At 38.5% G+C, this 12,312-nt stretch overlaps 1 protein-coding gene across 1 annotated transcript in view; it reads left to right on the top strand.

The window, feature by feature from the left end:
• The window catches only part of ABCA13 (ATP binding cassette subfamily A member 13), a 513,939-nt gene that overhangs the window by 359,798 nt on the left and 141,829 nt on the right, over positions 1 to 12,312 (top strand). The window contains exons 52-54 of the mRNA XM_077997982.1: positions 4,547 to 4,703; positions 7,860 to 8,113; positions 11,837 to 12,029. Coding sequence (XP_077854108.1) covers positions 4,547 to 4,703; positions 7,860 to 8,113; positions 11,837 to 12,029 — 604 coding nt within the window. The remainder of the gene's footprint in view (positions 1 to 4,546; positions 4,704 to 7,859; positions 8,114 to 11,836; positions 12,030 to 12,312) is intronic.

Raw genomic sequence — 12,312 nt, 5'->3', positions numbered from 1 at the left:
CCCAAAGGCAAACTCAGGAAAGCCGAATCCCGAACTGAAACCTAAGAGCAAGTCCAGGCATTAATGGCTGCTTAAAGGCAGGAATCTGAAAATCTACTCATCTGACAAAGGGCTAATATCCAGAACCTACAAAGAACTCAAACAAATTTACAAGAAAAAAACAAACAACCCCATCACAAAGTGGGTAAAGGATATGAACAGACATTTCTCAAAAGAAGACATGCATACAGCCAACAGACACATGAAAAAATGCTCGTCATAACTGGCCATCAGAGAAATGCAAATCAAAACCACAATGAGATACCATCTCACACCAGTTAGAATGGCAATCTTTAAAAAATCAGGAAACAACAGGTGCTGGAGAGGATGTGGAGAAATAGGAACACTTTTACACTGTTGGTGGGATTGTAAACTAGTTCAGTCATTGTGGAAAACAGTATGGCGATTCCTCAAGGATCTAGAACTAGAAATACCATATGACCCAGCCATCCCATTACTGGGTATATACCCAAAGGATTATAAATCATGCTGCTATAAAGACACATGCACATGTATGTTCATTGCAGCACTATTCACAATAGCAAAGACTTGGAATCAACCCAAATGTCCATCAGTGACAGACTGGATTAAGAAAATGTGGCACATATACACCATGGAATACTATGCAGCCATAAAAAAGGATGAGTTTGTGTCCTTTGTAGGGACATGGATGCAGCTGGAAACCATCATTCTCAGCAAACTATCGCAAGAACAGAAAACCAAACACCACATGTTTTCACTCATAGGTGGAACTGAACAATGAGATCACTTGGACTCGGAAAGGGGAACATCACACACCGGGGCCTATCATGGGGAGGGGGGAGGGGGGAGGGATTGCACTGGGAGTTATACCTGATGTAAATGACGAGTTGATGGGTGCTGACGAGTTGATAGGTGCAGCACACCAACATGGCACAAGTATACATATGAAACAAACCTGCATGTTATGAACATGTACCCTAGAACTTAAAGTATGATAATAATAATAAAAAAAAAAGAATAAGGGATAGTATACATGAATTGATTCTTTTAAGAGATAACAAGACAAATATGCCCAATAGCAGTTTGATTGTTTTTCTTCTTTCTATCAAGGACAGTTTGTTATTTAAACTACAAAAGGGAGAGTCAGAGATAATTAGCATCCAAAAGAGGGAAGTAACATCTGAAATGAATGAAAGAAAACAGAGCCTAGCTTACATAAAAATTGAAACCTTAAGAACACATTTGATGTATATTTAGTGCCAAAAGATGAGATTACAGAATCCTGTTTGGTCTCTTGGGAAATTCACAGAGCATGGGGAAGTGGCTGATTTTCAAAAGGGGAATTTTCTCCCCCATAAATTCCATGATGTTGTGAAGAGTAGGTCAATCTCTAGCAAATTTTAAAATCATTAAAATGATATTATATTTTAATAAAAGCCTGGAGATTATTGAAATTCACTCATGGCAATTTCCCTCAGCTCCTTCAGAGATTATTGTAAAACCTCAGAGATTATTGTAATTTTCACAAAAAAATAAATTATGCTCTCTAAGCCAATTTCATTTTTTTCTTATAAGAAAGGAGACTGGAACTGCGAATATGTTCATTTGAGCCAAGCATTTGAAAGATAACTAATGAAAATGTAGTAAAAAAAGTGATGGAATCGTAGCCAGTTGAAAACCACACTGAAAGACTCTTCATTCATCTAGCAACAGGAACTCTTGTGTGACTTCATTTAGGACTATGTCTCTGATTCTTTGTTTTTCTTAAATAATGCTTTGATCCACTTGTCAAATATTTAAATGACATAACCCAGCATGGAAACCTTATGTAATAAATAACAAAGTACAGATGCTGAACCATCTCAAAGGAAGTAGAGCCTAGTGTTGAGGTGCTAATTAGTCCCTCAAGTGCAGATCGGGTATGCGGGCTCCACAGCAAGACAGGGAGGCTGCTGCACCCTTAGATTGTATTGCTGAATGTGGAGATGCCGATCAAAGCAGATGATAATCTTGCCGTGTGTTGTGCCAGGCCAACCACATCATGTTCTCTGTGAGGTGGCCTTACCTAAACTCCCCTAAGTTCCACAATGCAAAATTTAACAGAGAGAGCTGGTTGAATATCGTGTTGTTAAAGGAGCAGAGAAAGACCCAGTCTTTTGTAGTGGAGGTTTAAGCAGAATAACATGGCTATCCTCAGCTATTTAAAGGACTGTCACATGGAAAAGAAAAGCAATTTGTCACATGTTGTTCCAGAATGTAGAGTTAGAATCGGTAGTTATAAGTTGGAGAGGGTTTTCATTCACTCTTAGAATGAATTTTATGGCAGTTACAGCTGCCCCGAAATTTGGCTCACAAACTTCTACTACTGCTTATGTTTTCATTGCAAAATTACTTGCAATTCTATGATTTCATTTGATTCTCAAAACAGTCGCATGACAGAGTGTAGCACTTGATTTTTGTCTCAGAAGGGACAATAAAGGAAAGAGGGGAGGTGTGTGGCGTGGGTGAATATGTGTTGGGTTTTGAATTCTGTCTGTGGTAGTTTATTTCAGACAGAGGTGTTGATAATGTACAGCCCTAAGAAGTCATGACTTACCTCTCTGGTAATTATTTTGATTTAATTGGTTGATTATCTTATGCAGCAACTGCTTTAGAACAGCTCTTGCCTCCATTTTGTGCTTTGAAAGAATTATCTTCATGCCCACATTTTGAAGCAGATTGCTATTGAGTGTCTAAAACACTATATGATTTTATATATCATATTATATATATCTAATGAACTATGAGAATGTATCTTTTAACCCAGGAAAGCATTCCAATATCATAGATATCATATGAAAGGGAGTGTATACTAGACTAAGAGTTAACTTGAAGGCCTGGAATCTCTTATATCATTTTGAAGTCTCATGCTTTTCAGAACTTGTTAACATATTAAGAAAATCTCAGACATTTTGCAGGCACTGAAATGTTTCATGTTAAGCCAATTATTCACCATAAGAAAACAGTGATACATTTACCTTGAGTGAGCAGAGAACTTGTTGGAGCTCCAGATACATGAGAATCCTTCGGGAAAGTTGTGATTCAAAATCAGTGACTTCTCTGCTGATATTAGAAACCATCATTCAAAGTGTGTTTCCTTTATTGGGTGCAGTGGTATTATTTCAGGAAGGAGCTGAGGGAAATTGCCATGAGTGAAACCTGGCTCTAGAATGGAGGAGACAGAATGAAGAAAATGAGATGTTTTCCTTTTAGGGACGTTTGGGTGGTATCTTAGATCCTGATGTCATCTGACACATGTGGGGACTGCTTCTAGGGTTCAATATTTAGCAATGCTTCTTACTCCCCGGTTTTGTGGCCACATGGAAATGAACCCCATGTTCAGCTTCACCTACTTGTCACCTACAAAGCTCGATCAAGTGTCTGAACTCTGCAAATCCCCATTATTTTGCCTGTGAGATGATGGTTACAGTGCTGTCTCCTGGGTTGCTGGGGGCTAAAGGAAGAATAGGGCACTCTGAGGAGTTACAGATGGTACCTCTGTGCAATGGATGCTGGAAGAAGGCTTTCAGTGTTTATTTTTAGGCCTTATTTTTTTATGTAGCTCTGCAGCTTTTTATATTCTTGGTATCTTTTAATTCTCAATATAACAACTAAGTATTATTCCTGCCATCCTGACGAGAAGCAGAGCAAAGAAGCTCCTTTTGGGGAAGAAAAGTTGGAGAAGTCAGCTGACTTTCTCCAGGCCACAGAGCCAACGAATTCAGGCCCATGTACAGCCCGTGTGTTGTGACCCCATCCTGTGTTCTTTCTATTGCATTGCAGAGTCCTCTGAAGCCCCAGGAAGAGTGTGTTGTCTTCGAAAAATACCATGGAATGTATTTATGTAAAGTTCATTTCTGTTCACCAAGTGAGGAAAAATTGCTGGGCCAATAAAATTGCATCTATAATTCAGTCTTATGGCTGTCCCCTTATCTGCATTTTTGTTTTCAGAGAATTCAGTTACCCACAGTCAACTGTGGCCTCAAGATATTAAATGGAAAATTCCAGAAATAAACAATTAATCGGTTTTAAAGGGCACAATGCTCTGAGTAGCATGATGAAATCTTGTACTGTCCTGCTCTGTCCTGGCAGGGACGTGAATTTCCCCTTTGTCCAGCACATCCTCACTTCAGATCTGGGAGTCAGTGAGTTACCAAATTGACTGTCGCAGCCTGGCAGTGCTTGTGTTCAGGAGACCCTTGTTTTACTAGATGGCCCCAAAGTGCTAGAGTAGGCATGCTGGCATATTACTGTAATTGTTCTATTTTATATTAGTCATTGTTCTTACTCTCTCACTGTGCCTAATTTATAAATCAAATCTTATCATAGGTTGCATGTATGGGGAAAAGCATAGTGTATAAGGTTCAGTAATATCTGCATTTTCAGGGATTCACCCCAAGGTCTTAAAATGTATCTGCCATAGATAAGAGAAAACTACTATAAATATTACAGTAAAACAAACATGACTTTTTACTTTACTTTTCAGATATGCAACTCTTCCGTGGATGTACCTGATGTCCAGAATCTTCTCCAGTTCAGACGTGGCTTTCATTTCCTATGTCTCACTAAACTTCATCTTTGGCCTTTGTACCATGCTCATAACCGTCATGCCCCGGTTGCTAGCCATCATCTCCAAAGCTAAGGTCAGTAGCTTTGTAGCATCACCTCTACACTTCTGCACCTCTAGTGCAAAGACGGTGTTAACTCATGTCTCTTGTTGCTTTTCCAACTGGAATTCAATGGAAATGCATTGGTATCCACTGTCTTTAAACTCCAGAAAGATAAATTGATTCTAATTAACAAAAAACATGTTGCCATTATAAAAGCCATTATAAAAAGGCTTAGCAACAATTGGTTAAAAGATGTGCTGTTTCAGCCACTCCATTCTTGAAGGTAGAGTCATGAAGATGTTCACTGCCATATCCCCAGCATTTTCATCAGAGACTGTTGATGAATTACTGATGAATGGCGGAACAGTGAGTCATTGAAACACGCCCTCTCAATGCTCACTATTGTTAGGGTCAGACTCTACAAGGTAGGATGGGCCATACCACAGCTGATCATGCTCTCAGGGAACAGCATGTCTGAATGATGATCTGGGGGATTCTGCCCTCTTCTCTGTGATTTCTGGAACAAATTTAATTTTGCTATTTTCCAAGTGTGGCAGCCAAGGGCTTTCCTGAGCATAAGGCCCATGGTCAGGAAGAATTTCTCCTTGTGAGATCAGCGCCACTCTCCAATAGGCCGTTCTGATTGGCAAGTCATTTTTTAAGTGTCATCTCCAGCAGGTGTCTAGGTCAAGCTGAACCCATTCGTCCTGCCACATTCCTTTCACTCCTGTCTCCTCCCTTAGTGAGGCCTACCTGGGTCTTTGCCTCTGCTTTAATACATCTTTCAGCCCCTCAGCATCCCTGGTGCTACCTGGAGGTAAGGACTTCAGATTTTGCACTTTCCTCTGCCCCCCTTATTGCAATCCTTTTCATTCTGTTTTCTTTTCTCAGCTCTGGCCACACTGTTCTCTCCTGATTCCTTGCTGTTTATATGGAGTCTGATTCCTCAGTAGTTCCCAAATGTTTGGCCAACTCAGAGGCTGAGAAAATGACCTGGAAAAGCTACTGAGCTCCTAGTTTTGAAGCATGTGCTGCAGTTCTCATTTAAAATCAAACAGGGGCTGATGCCTGTTTAATTGGGATGAGTCTACTTCCTCATGGCTGCACTTTCAAAGACTTAGTAGATTTGCCAATGATAGCTAACATTAGTTTTTATTATTGTGCTTCCTATTTTGATAGAAGCAGTGAACTCTGTAAACATTGATTATGCATTCAGTGAAGATAATAATCTATTTTGGTGATTTTTTACAGATTTATTATTGACACTGATTTATATTAATATGTCTACACTTTAAAGAGAAAACTTGCAGAACAATTAATTGGCTTTAGCTTGAGAAGAAAATCGAAATCAGTAGAGATAGTGTACAATTTTCCTCCTCCCTCATCGGATCTCTAACATGACATGAACCATGAGAATGTCAACCATGAACCATGGTGAAACTGAAAAGAGACTCATAGTAGATAATCCTAGTGCTGAGGAACTTGGAAGCAGAGAGCTGCCCTGGGGAGTGGAGTCACAGAAGTGAGATTTAGCTCCAAAAGAAAAAGGAAGGAGAATTGTCCATATCCAAAGAGGAAGCGGACCAGGAACCTTTCCACTCATGAGGTTCTACCTGTGTGGCAAGTGGAAAGGCATTGTTACTTTTATTTATAAACAGTATTGCTTACTTGTAAAAAAAAATCAACAGCAATGAGGTGTTTGCCGAAAATGGATGTACATCAGTTGGTAAAAAATAATAAAAAGCAGCTTATTGCTTTTGTTTGGGTCTTTCTTTTCCTTTGCTCTTTTATTTTGATATTATTTGCTTAGGAAGCAACATTATTCAAATGTTTATTTCAAATAATTTCAAATTTTCATTTGTAGGTTATGGAGCTTTGTGACATTAATTCTTATAGAATTAATGAAGGAAACCAAGGAAGGTGACTGGATTCTCAGATCAGTCTTTTGTTTAAAAAAAATAAAAATATTTTAAGTTCTGGGGTACATGTGCAGCATGTGCAGTTTTATTACATAGATAAACATGTGTGATGGTGGTTTGCTGCACCTATCAACCCATCACTTAGGTATTAAGCCCAGCATGCATTAGCTATTTTTTATAATGCTCTCTGTCTCCCACCCCATCCCCCAACAGGCTCCAATGTGTGTTGTTCCCGTCCTTGTGTTCATGCGTTCTCATTGTTCAGCTCCCACTTGTAAGTGGCAGTGTTTGGTTTTCTGTTCCTGCATTAGTTTTCTGAGGATAATGGCTTCTAGCTCCATCCATGTCCCTGCAAAGGACATGATCTCCTTCATTTTTATGGCTGCATAGTATTCTACGGTGTATCCATCTATCCAGTCCATCATTGATGGGCATTTGGGTTGATTCCATGTTTTTGCTATTGTGAATAGTGCTGCAGTGAACATATGCCTGCATGTATCTTTGGAATAGAATGATTTATATTCCTTTGGGTTTATACCCAGTAATGGGATTGCTGGGTCAAATTGTATTTCTGGTTCTAGATCTTTGAGGAATTGCCACTGCATCTTCCACAAAGGTCAACAGTAAGTCTTAATATCTAGTGTAACCAGTATTTAACCATTGTGTTTACAAACTATAGTGTTAATGAAATCATTTTCATTGTTAGCAAATCACAGTTTATATGATGACACATTTTAAGTTCAAACACAAGATCTGGAACATCTCTCTTTCCCACTGGTGAGGCTTCCTGTTGGAGTGAGGGGGATGTAGGGCGAGCAAACACTTGTGTTTCCTAATTTATTTCTTTGTATAATTATCATTTGCAAAATTTTCACATAATCCTAAATCAAACACTTATGGATGGTTATTCTGTGAGTTTGTGCAGCTGCATCCCCCTTTTATGTATGGATTATTTGTTAACGCAGTGTTCATATATTGCTAACACTTTTGTTCATACTTGTGTAGAGATCATTGTGATTTCCTTAAAAATAGATGTAAAAATCATCACTGTTCTCAAGCAAGGAAAACTTTGAAAGGTAAATGCCAGTAGATCTAATATCTCAAGAAGGATCTGCTTTGTTTTTATGGCTGTCTGAGAATATCAGTGAGTAGTTGGGATAGGGAAGACTTGGAACACAGAGTAACTAAGGAGAAAAAGAAGTTATTGGTATATGTTATGAAAAAGGGAATAGCTTTTAATTGGATTTTTTTTCTTTTTTTCACTGTACAGAATTTACAAAATATCTATGATGTCCTCAAGTGGGTCTTTACTATTTTTCCTCAATTCTGCCTTGGTCAAGGACTGATAGAACTCTGCTATAATCAGATCAAATATGACCTGACCCACAGCTTCGGCATTGATTCCTATGTGAGTCCCTTTAAGATGGACTTTCTGGGCTGGATCTTTGTGGAACTGGCCACGCAGGGCACAATACTTCTCCTCTTGAGAGTTCTGCTACACTGGGACCTTCTGCAATGGCCAAGGTGGGTTCCTAAGGGCTCATTCTCAGCTGCACTTACTCCTACAAAAAGAGAGGAAGAGAAAAATTCATCCTGGAGGTTGTAAAATAAAAACTGTATCTGATCAGCATTATACATAGTTCTAATGCGTTAAGATTTTATTATTTTTTACATGTTGATTGGTGTGAGTTACTGACACCAGGAAAGAAAATTTCAAAAGATCAGGGGCCAAGCTGTGAGATAATGTTTCCAGTTATTTGTCTCAGTGTATTTTCACTTTGAAATGGCTGAATTTCTCTGTTACGTTGAAGCAGCTAAGGTAAATTTGGTTGATACCGCAATGATTATTTTTGCGACTAAATGCCAAGAACTCTGGGAGCAGGAAGATAGGAAAATTCAGTACAGATTTCTGTATGTCCTTTGCTGGATCTTGTTGCTTATGCTGCTGTGTTCTCATCTTTGTCAGGTGAGGTCGAAAGTCAGTAGCACGGGGCATATGTAGACATGTAGATGTATAATGTGGTTTATACGCATGCATGCACACACATGCACACACATGCATTCCTACTACTATAAATAGGATTTAATGTGGCCTTGCAAGAATATCTGAAATATTGTCAGATAAGACATTTGAACTACATAAGGAAGCAATGTGTTTTCCTGTGTAGGGTCCACAATGGTATGGCTTCCCCTCCATACCCAAGTGTCTGGGTTCACTGGCCTGCTCTTTCCAAGAGCTATGTATTTCCTTCTGACCTCTACTTGAGGGAGGGATCCTTTTTGGAGAAATTACCAATTAAGACCATGTCACTAGAAAATCTATTAAGGATTATAAAGACACATGATTAATGATTTATGGTGATCCCCTCATAGAATTATTTTTCCTTTCAGCCATTTCCTGACATATTTTGTTACATAACCCCTTTTAATAAAGGAAAGTAGGCACAATTTTGAATATAAATCCCAATGTGCTTTTGAATTGGCCACGTCACCCGGGAGTCTGCAGATTTCCAATAGCTGAATGAACCTGGAGTAAAATACGGAGTGTCTTTTAAACATAATTTGTTCTTTGATGTCCCTTACTAGTTTAGTCTATTTTAAAAACCTAGAATGTAGGATCCCCCTTGGCAGATTTCAGGGTACTCCATTTTCCTATAGTATCAAAAGATTTTTCTTTAAAGAAAAAAATCTGTATTACCTTTACTTTCTGGAGTTGTAAGTATAAGTTGAATTGTATTTTAGAATAATGTCCTTGTTATCCACAGTAAAGAGTCAGTTCTTTTCTCTACATGAAAGTTACAGAGCAAAGAAATTTAAGTGAATTTAGACACTAGTTGCTTACTACTGTTTTATGGATAACTGTCATAATGACTGCATGACCCAGTCAATTCACTTTTAAAACCCAGATCTAACTAAACCACTAATCATTGTTTGAAAGGTAAAGCCCAAGGTTCTTAGCAAGCTCCCCACCCCCCTGTCAAGTGTGGTGCCTTCTGCTCAGTGAAGGTGTTTGTGATCCCCCTGCCATCCCCACAGGGATATTTGTTGCCCTGACTCTGGGGCTGGGCTGATGCCTTCTCAGTGTTTCTGTTACGCCCTCTTTCTCTATTAGGGCACATCTATGTTGCTTTATAGTATTGATATGCGACTCATAATTGAATCTTGGAAGAAAATAGGAAGACCCTGCCCTGTGCAACTGGGAATGGATAGATCCTGCCTTCCCAGCCTAAGCAGGGCCCCTGTCACCTGCACCCACTGCTGGACGTGAGTGCTGAGATCCCACTTCCTTGCTGTCCTTCCCTAACCTGCGCTGGCTCCTGTCCAGCTGTCCCACTGTCCTGCTGCTGGCCTTGGGTTGTTTGCCAAGAATTCAGGTTTCCATTAGGACCTGGACCCTAGTTCCTGCCTTTTCTGTCTCCTGCCTGGAGCTGCACTTTTGCTCTCTATACCCTACGTGCTGGCTGGGTTGGAACAGCCACACGGTTCAGATGTGAGATATACTGCATATCTGGAAAATCCTACTATACCTAGGTCCCATCTGAATTCTTCCTATTTAATATAGAGATCATTGGTTAGTCATTTTCAATTAGAGGATACCTAAGTGGCACATTGCTGGGCATAGTTGGATTCCTGTATTAGGACACTGGATTGTTGTGAGTGGGTGGATCAGAAGTAACCTCAGTCAATTGTCTCCACCAGCCAGAATGCCTTGAGGAGATGTAAATGAATGTGCACACCTGGGCCCCTTCCTGGAACTCTGCCATGAAAAGCTCTGGGGATGAGACCCAGGAGCTGTTCATAAAGCTTCCCCGGTAATCCTCCTGAGGAGAGGATGAGCAAGCTAATGTGGGTTGCTGTGAGTACTGCTCTGCCAGGCAGGAGGGAATACAGGTGGCACAGCTTCCTGTTGGAGTGTGAAGACCTCTGGAAGTCCAGGACAGGGGGAAGGTCAATAAACACACCATCATCTGGGGAAGGGAAATAACATTCAAGCAGAAAAGTGTAAAATTCAATGAATTTTCACAAATTGACCACACTCATGTAACCCCCTCTCACTAATAAACTGAATACTACCAACACTTCAGATGGCCTGTTGTAAACTTCTCTATCAATAGCTGCACCCTAGGTAACTGTAATCCTTATTTTTATTTTTATTGATTCATTTTTCATGCCTTTGAACGTTATATAAATGAGGTCATATAAGATAGAATTCTGAGTGTCTAGCTATTTTTCTCATCATCTATGTTCTGTGTAGAATAAATTATATATTTGTCAAATGGTGATTTCAGGTGTGGAAAAATAATAAAGAAAAGTTGCCAGGGATACTGGGAGCTTGCCATGAATATTGGATTTTATTTTTGATACCTTTTTTATTTTATAATAATTTAATAATCAGAAGAAGTTATAAAATTATTATCGAACGTTGCTAATGTACCTTACACCTAGCTTCTCCCAATGATAATATAATGATATACTACATGGCAATTTACATTGTCAAAGCCAGGTAACTGATTTTGGTTATGATACTAACTCAGTGGTAATCATTAAAATATAATCATCAAATATATTTTAAATGATTAATATTTTAAATATATTTTAATAGTTAAAATGGCGTATTATAGTTTGCAGGGGAAATTGAAATTTATCTGAAAGTTAAATGTGTCAGATTGAAAATTATAAAGATTAAAAAGTGAGCAGCTCAGATTTAGAGAAAATAAGAGTTGAAAATGAAATTTGCATTACTTTGATAGATACTTATTGAATACTTTTTGCAAAGTATTGTGCAAGTGCTGGTTACATAATCCTTTTATATGATTCAACATATACTATAAACTTACAATGTTTGAGTACTTTTATATGCAGTCTAATTTATTAAATGGCTCTTTTAGTAAAAGTGCTTATTAGGTAAATGCCTTATAATAATTTTGTGATAAGCTATTTTGACATTTAGTATAAAAGTCTGGCATGACTTTATTATTCATAAAATTCAAAACTAGCTGTAGTTTAGTGTCAATCCATTTCAGTATCTTTTAGGAACATGTATATTTCATTTATGTTAGACAATAAAAATGGATTCTTGCCTGATAATCAGGATGGCAGAACTGGGGTGCTCTGGACAAAGTTGATTGTGCAGAAGTCCAAAGGCAGTATCTTCCATTATTTACAAATCTCTGACCCTTTTCCCTCTTCTAGACTATTCCGGTATCATTTGCCAGGTGTGAATTCACTCTGATTTCATCTTCCCAGGGGTCAATCTACTCTCCAAGGCATAGTCAAATCTTCCAAGGATATAGATGTTGAAAAAGAGGAAATGAGGGTGTTTGAAGGAAGGACCAGTGGAGACATTCTTGTGTTATACAACCTTAGTAAACACTATCGACGCTCTTTCCAGAAGATTATTGCTGTGCAAGATATTAGTTTGGGCATACCAAAAGGAGAGGTAATGAAGCTTCTATTTTTAATCTTCTTCTGTTGTGAACCTGTGCAACTCTAATTGCTGATCTGCTTGTGTTATTCTCAGAATATTTGAAATCAGAGCCAAAAATAGCCTTCAAATTTTGGAAATTCCTACAAAATCAGTAGTAGCAGAACCAAAAGAAGGTCTGTTGACTATTTCATAGTAAAAACTTGGCTGATTGATAGGATTTATTTCATTTTATAATTTTAAAAATTTCATGTGATTGCATAGTTTTAATTATGACTTGGGCTATGGGATAACTTTT

This window comes from Macaca mulatta, chromosome 3 (genome assembly GCF_049350105.2).
Source record: "Macaca mulatta isolate MMU2019108-1 chromosome 3, T2T-MMU8v2.0, whole genome shotgun sequence".
Taxonomy (NCBI): Eukaryota; Metazoa; Chordata; class Mammalia; order Primates; family Cercopithecidae; genus Macaca; species Macaca mulatta.
This window is presented reverse-complemented; position numbering and strand designations above follow the sequence as displayed.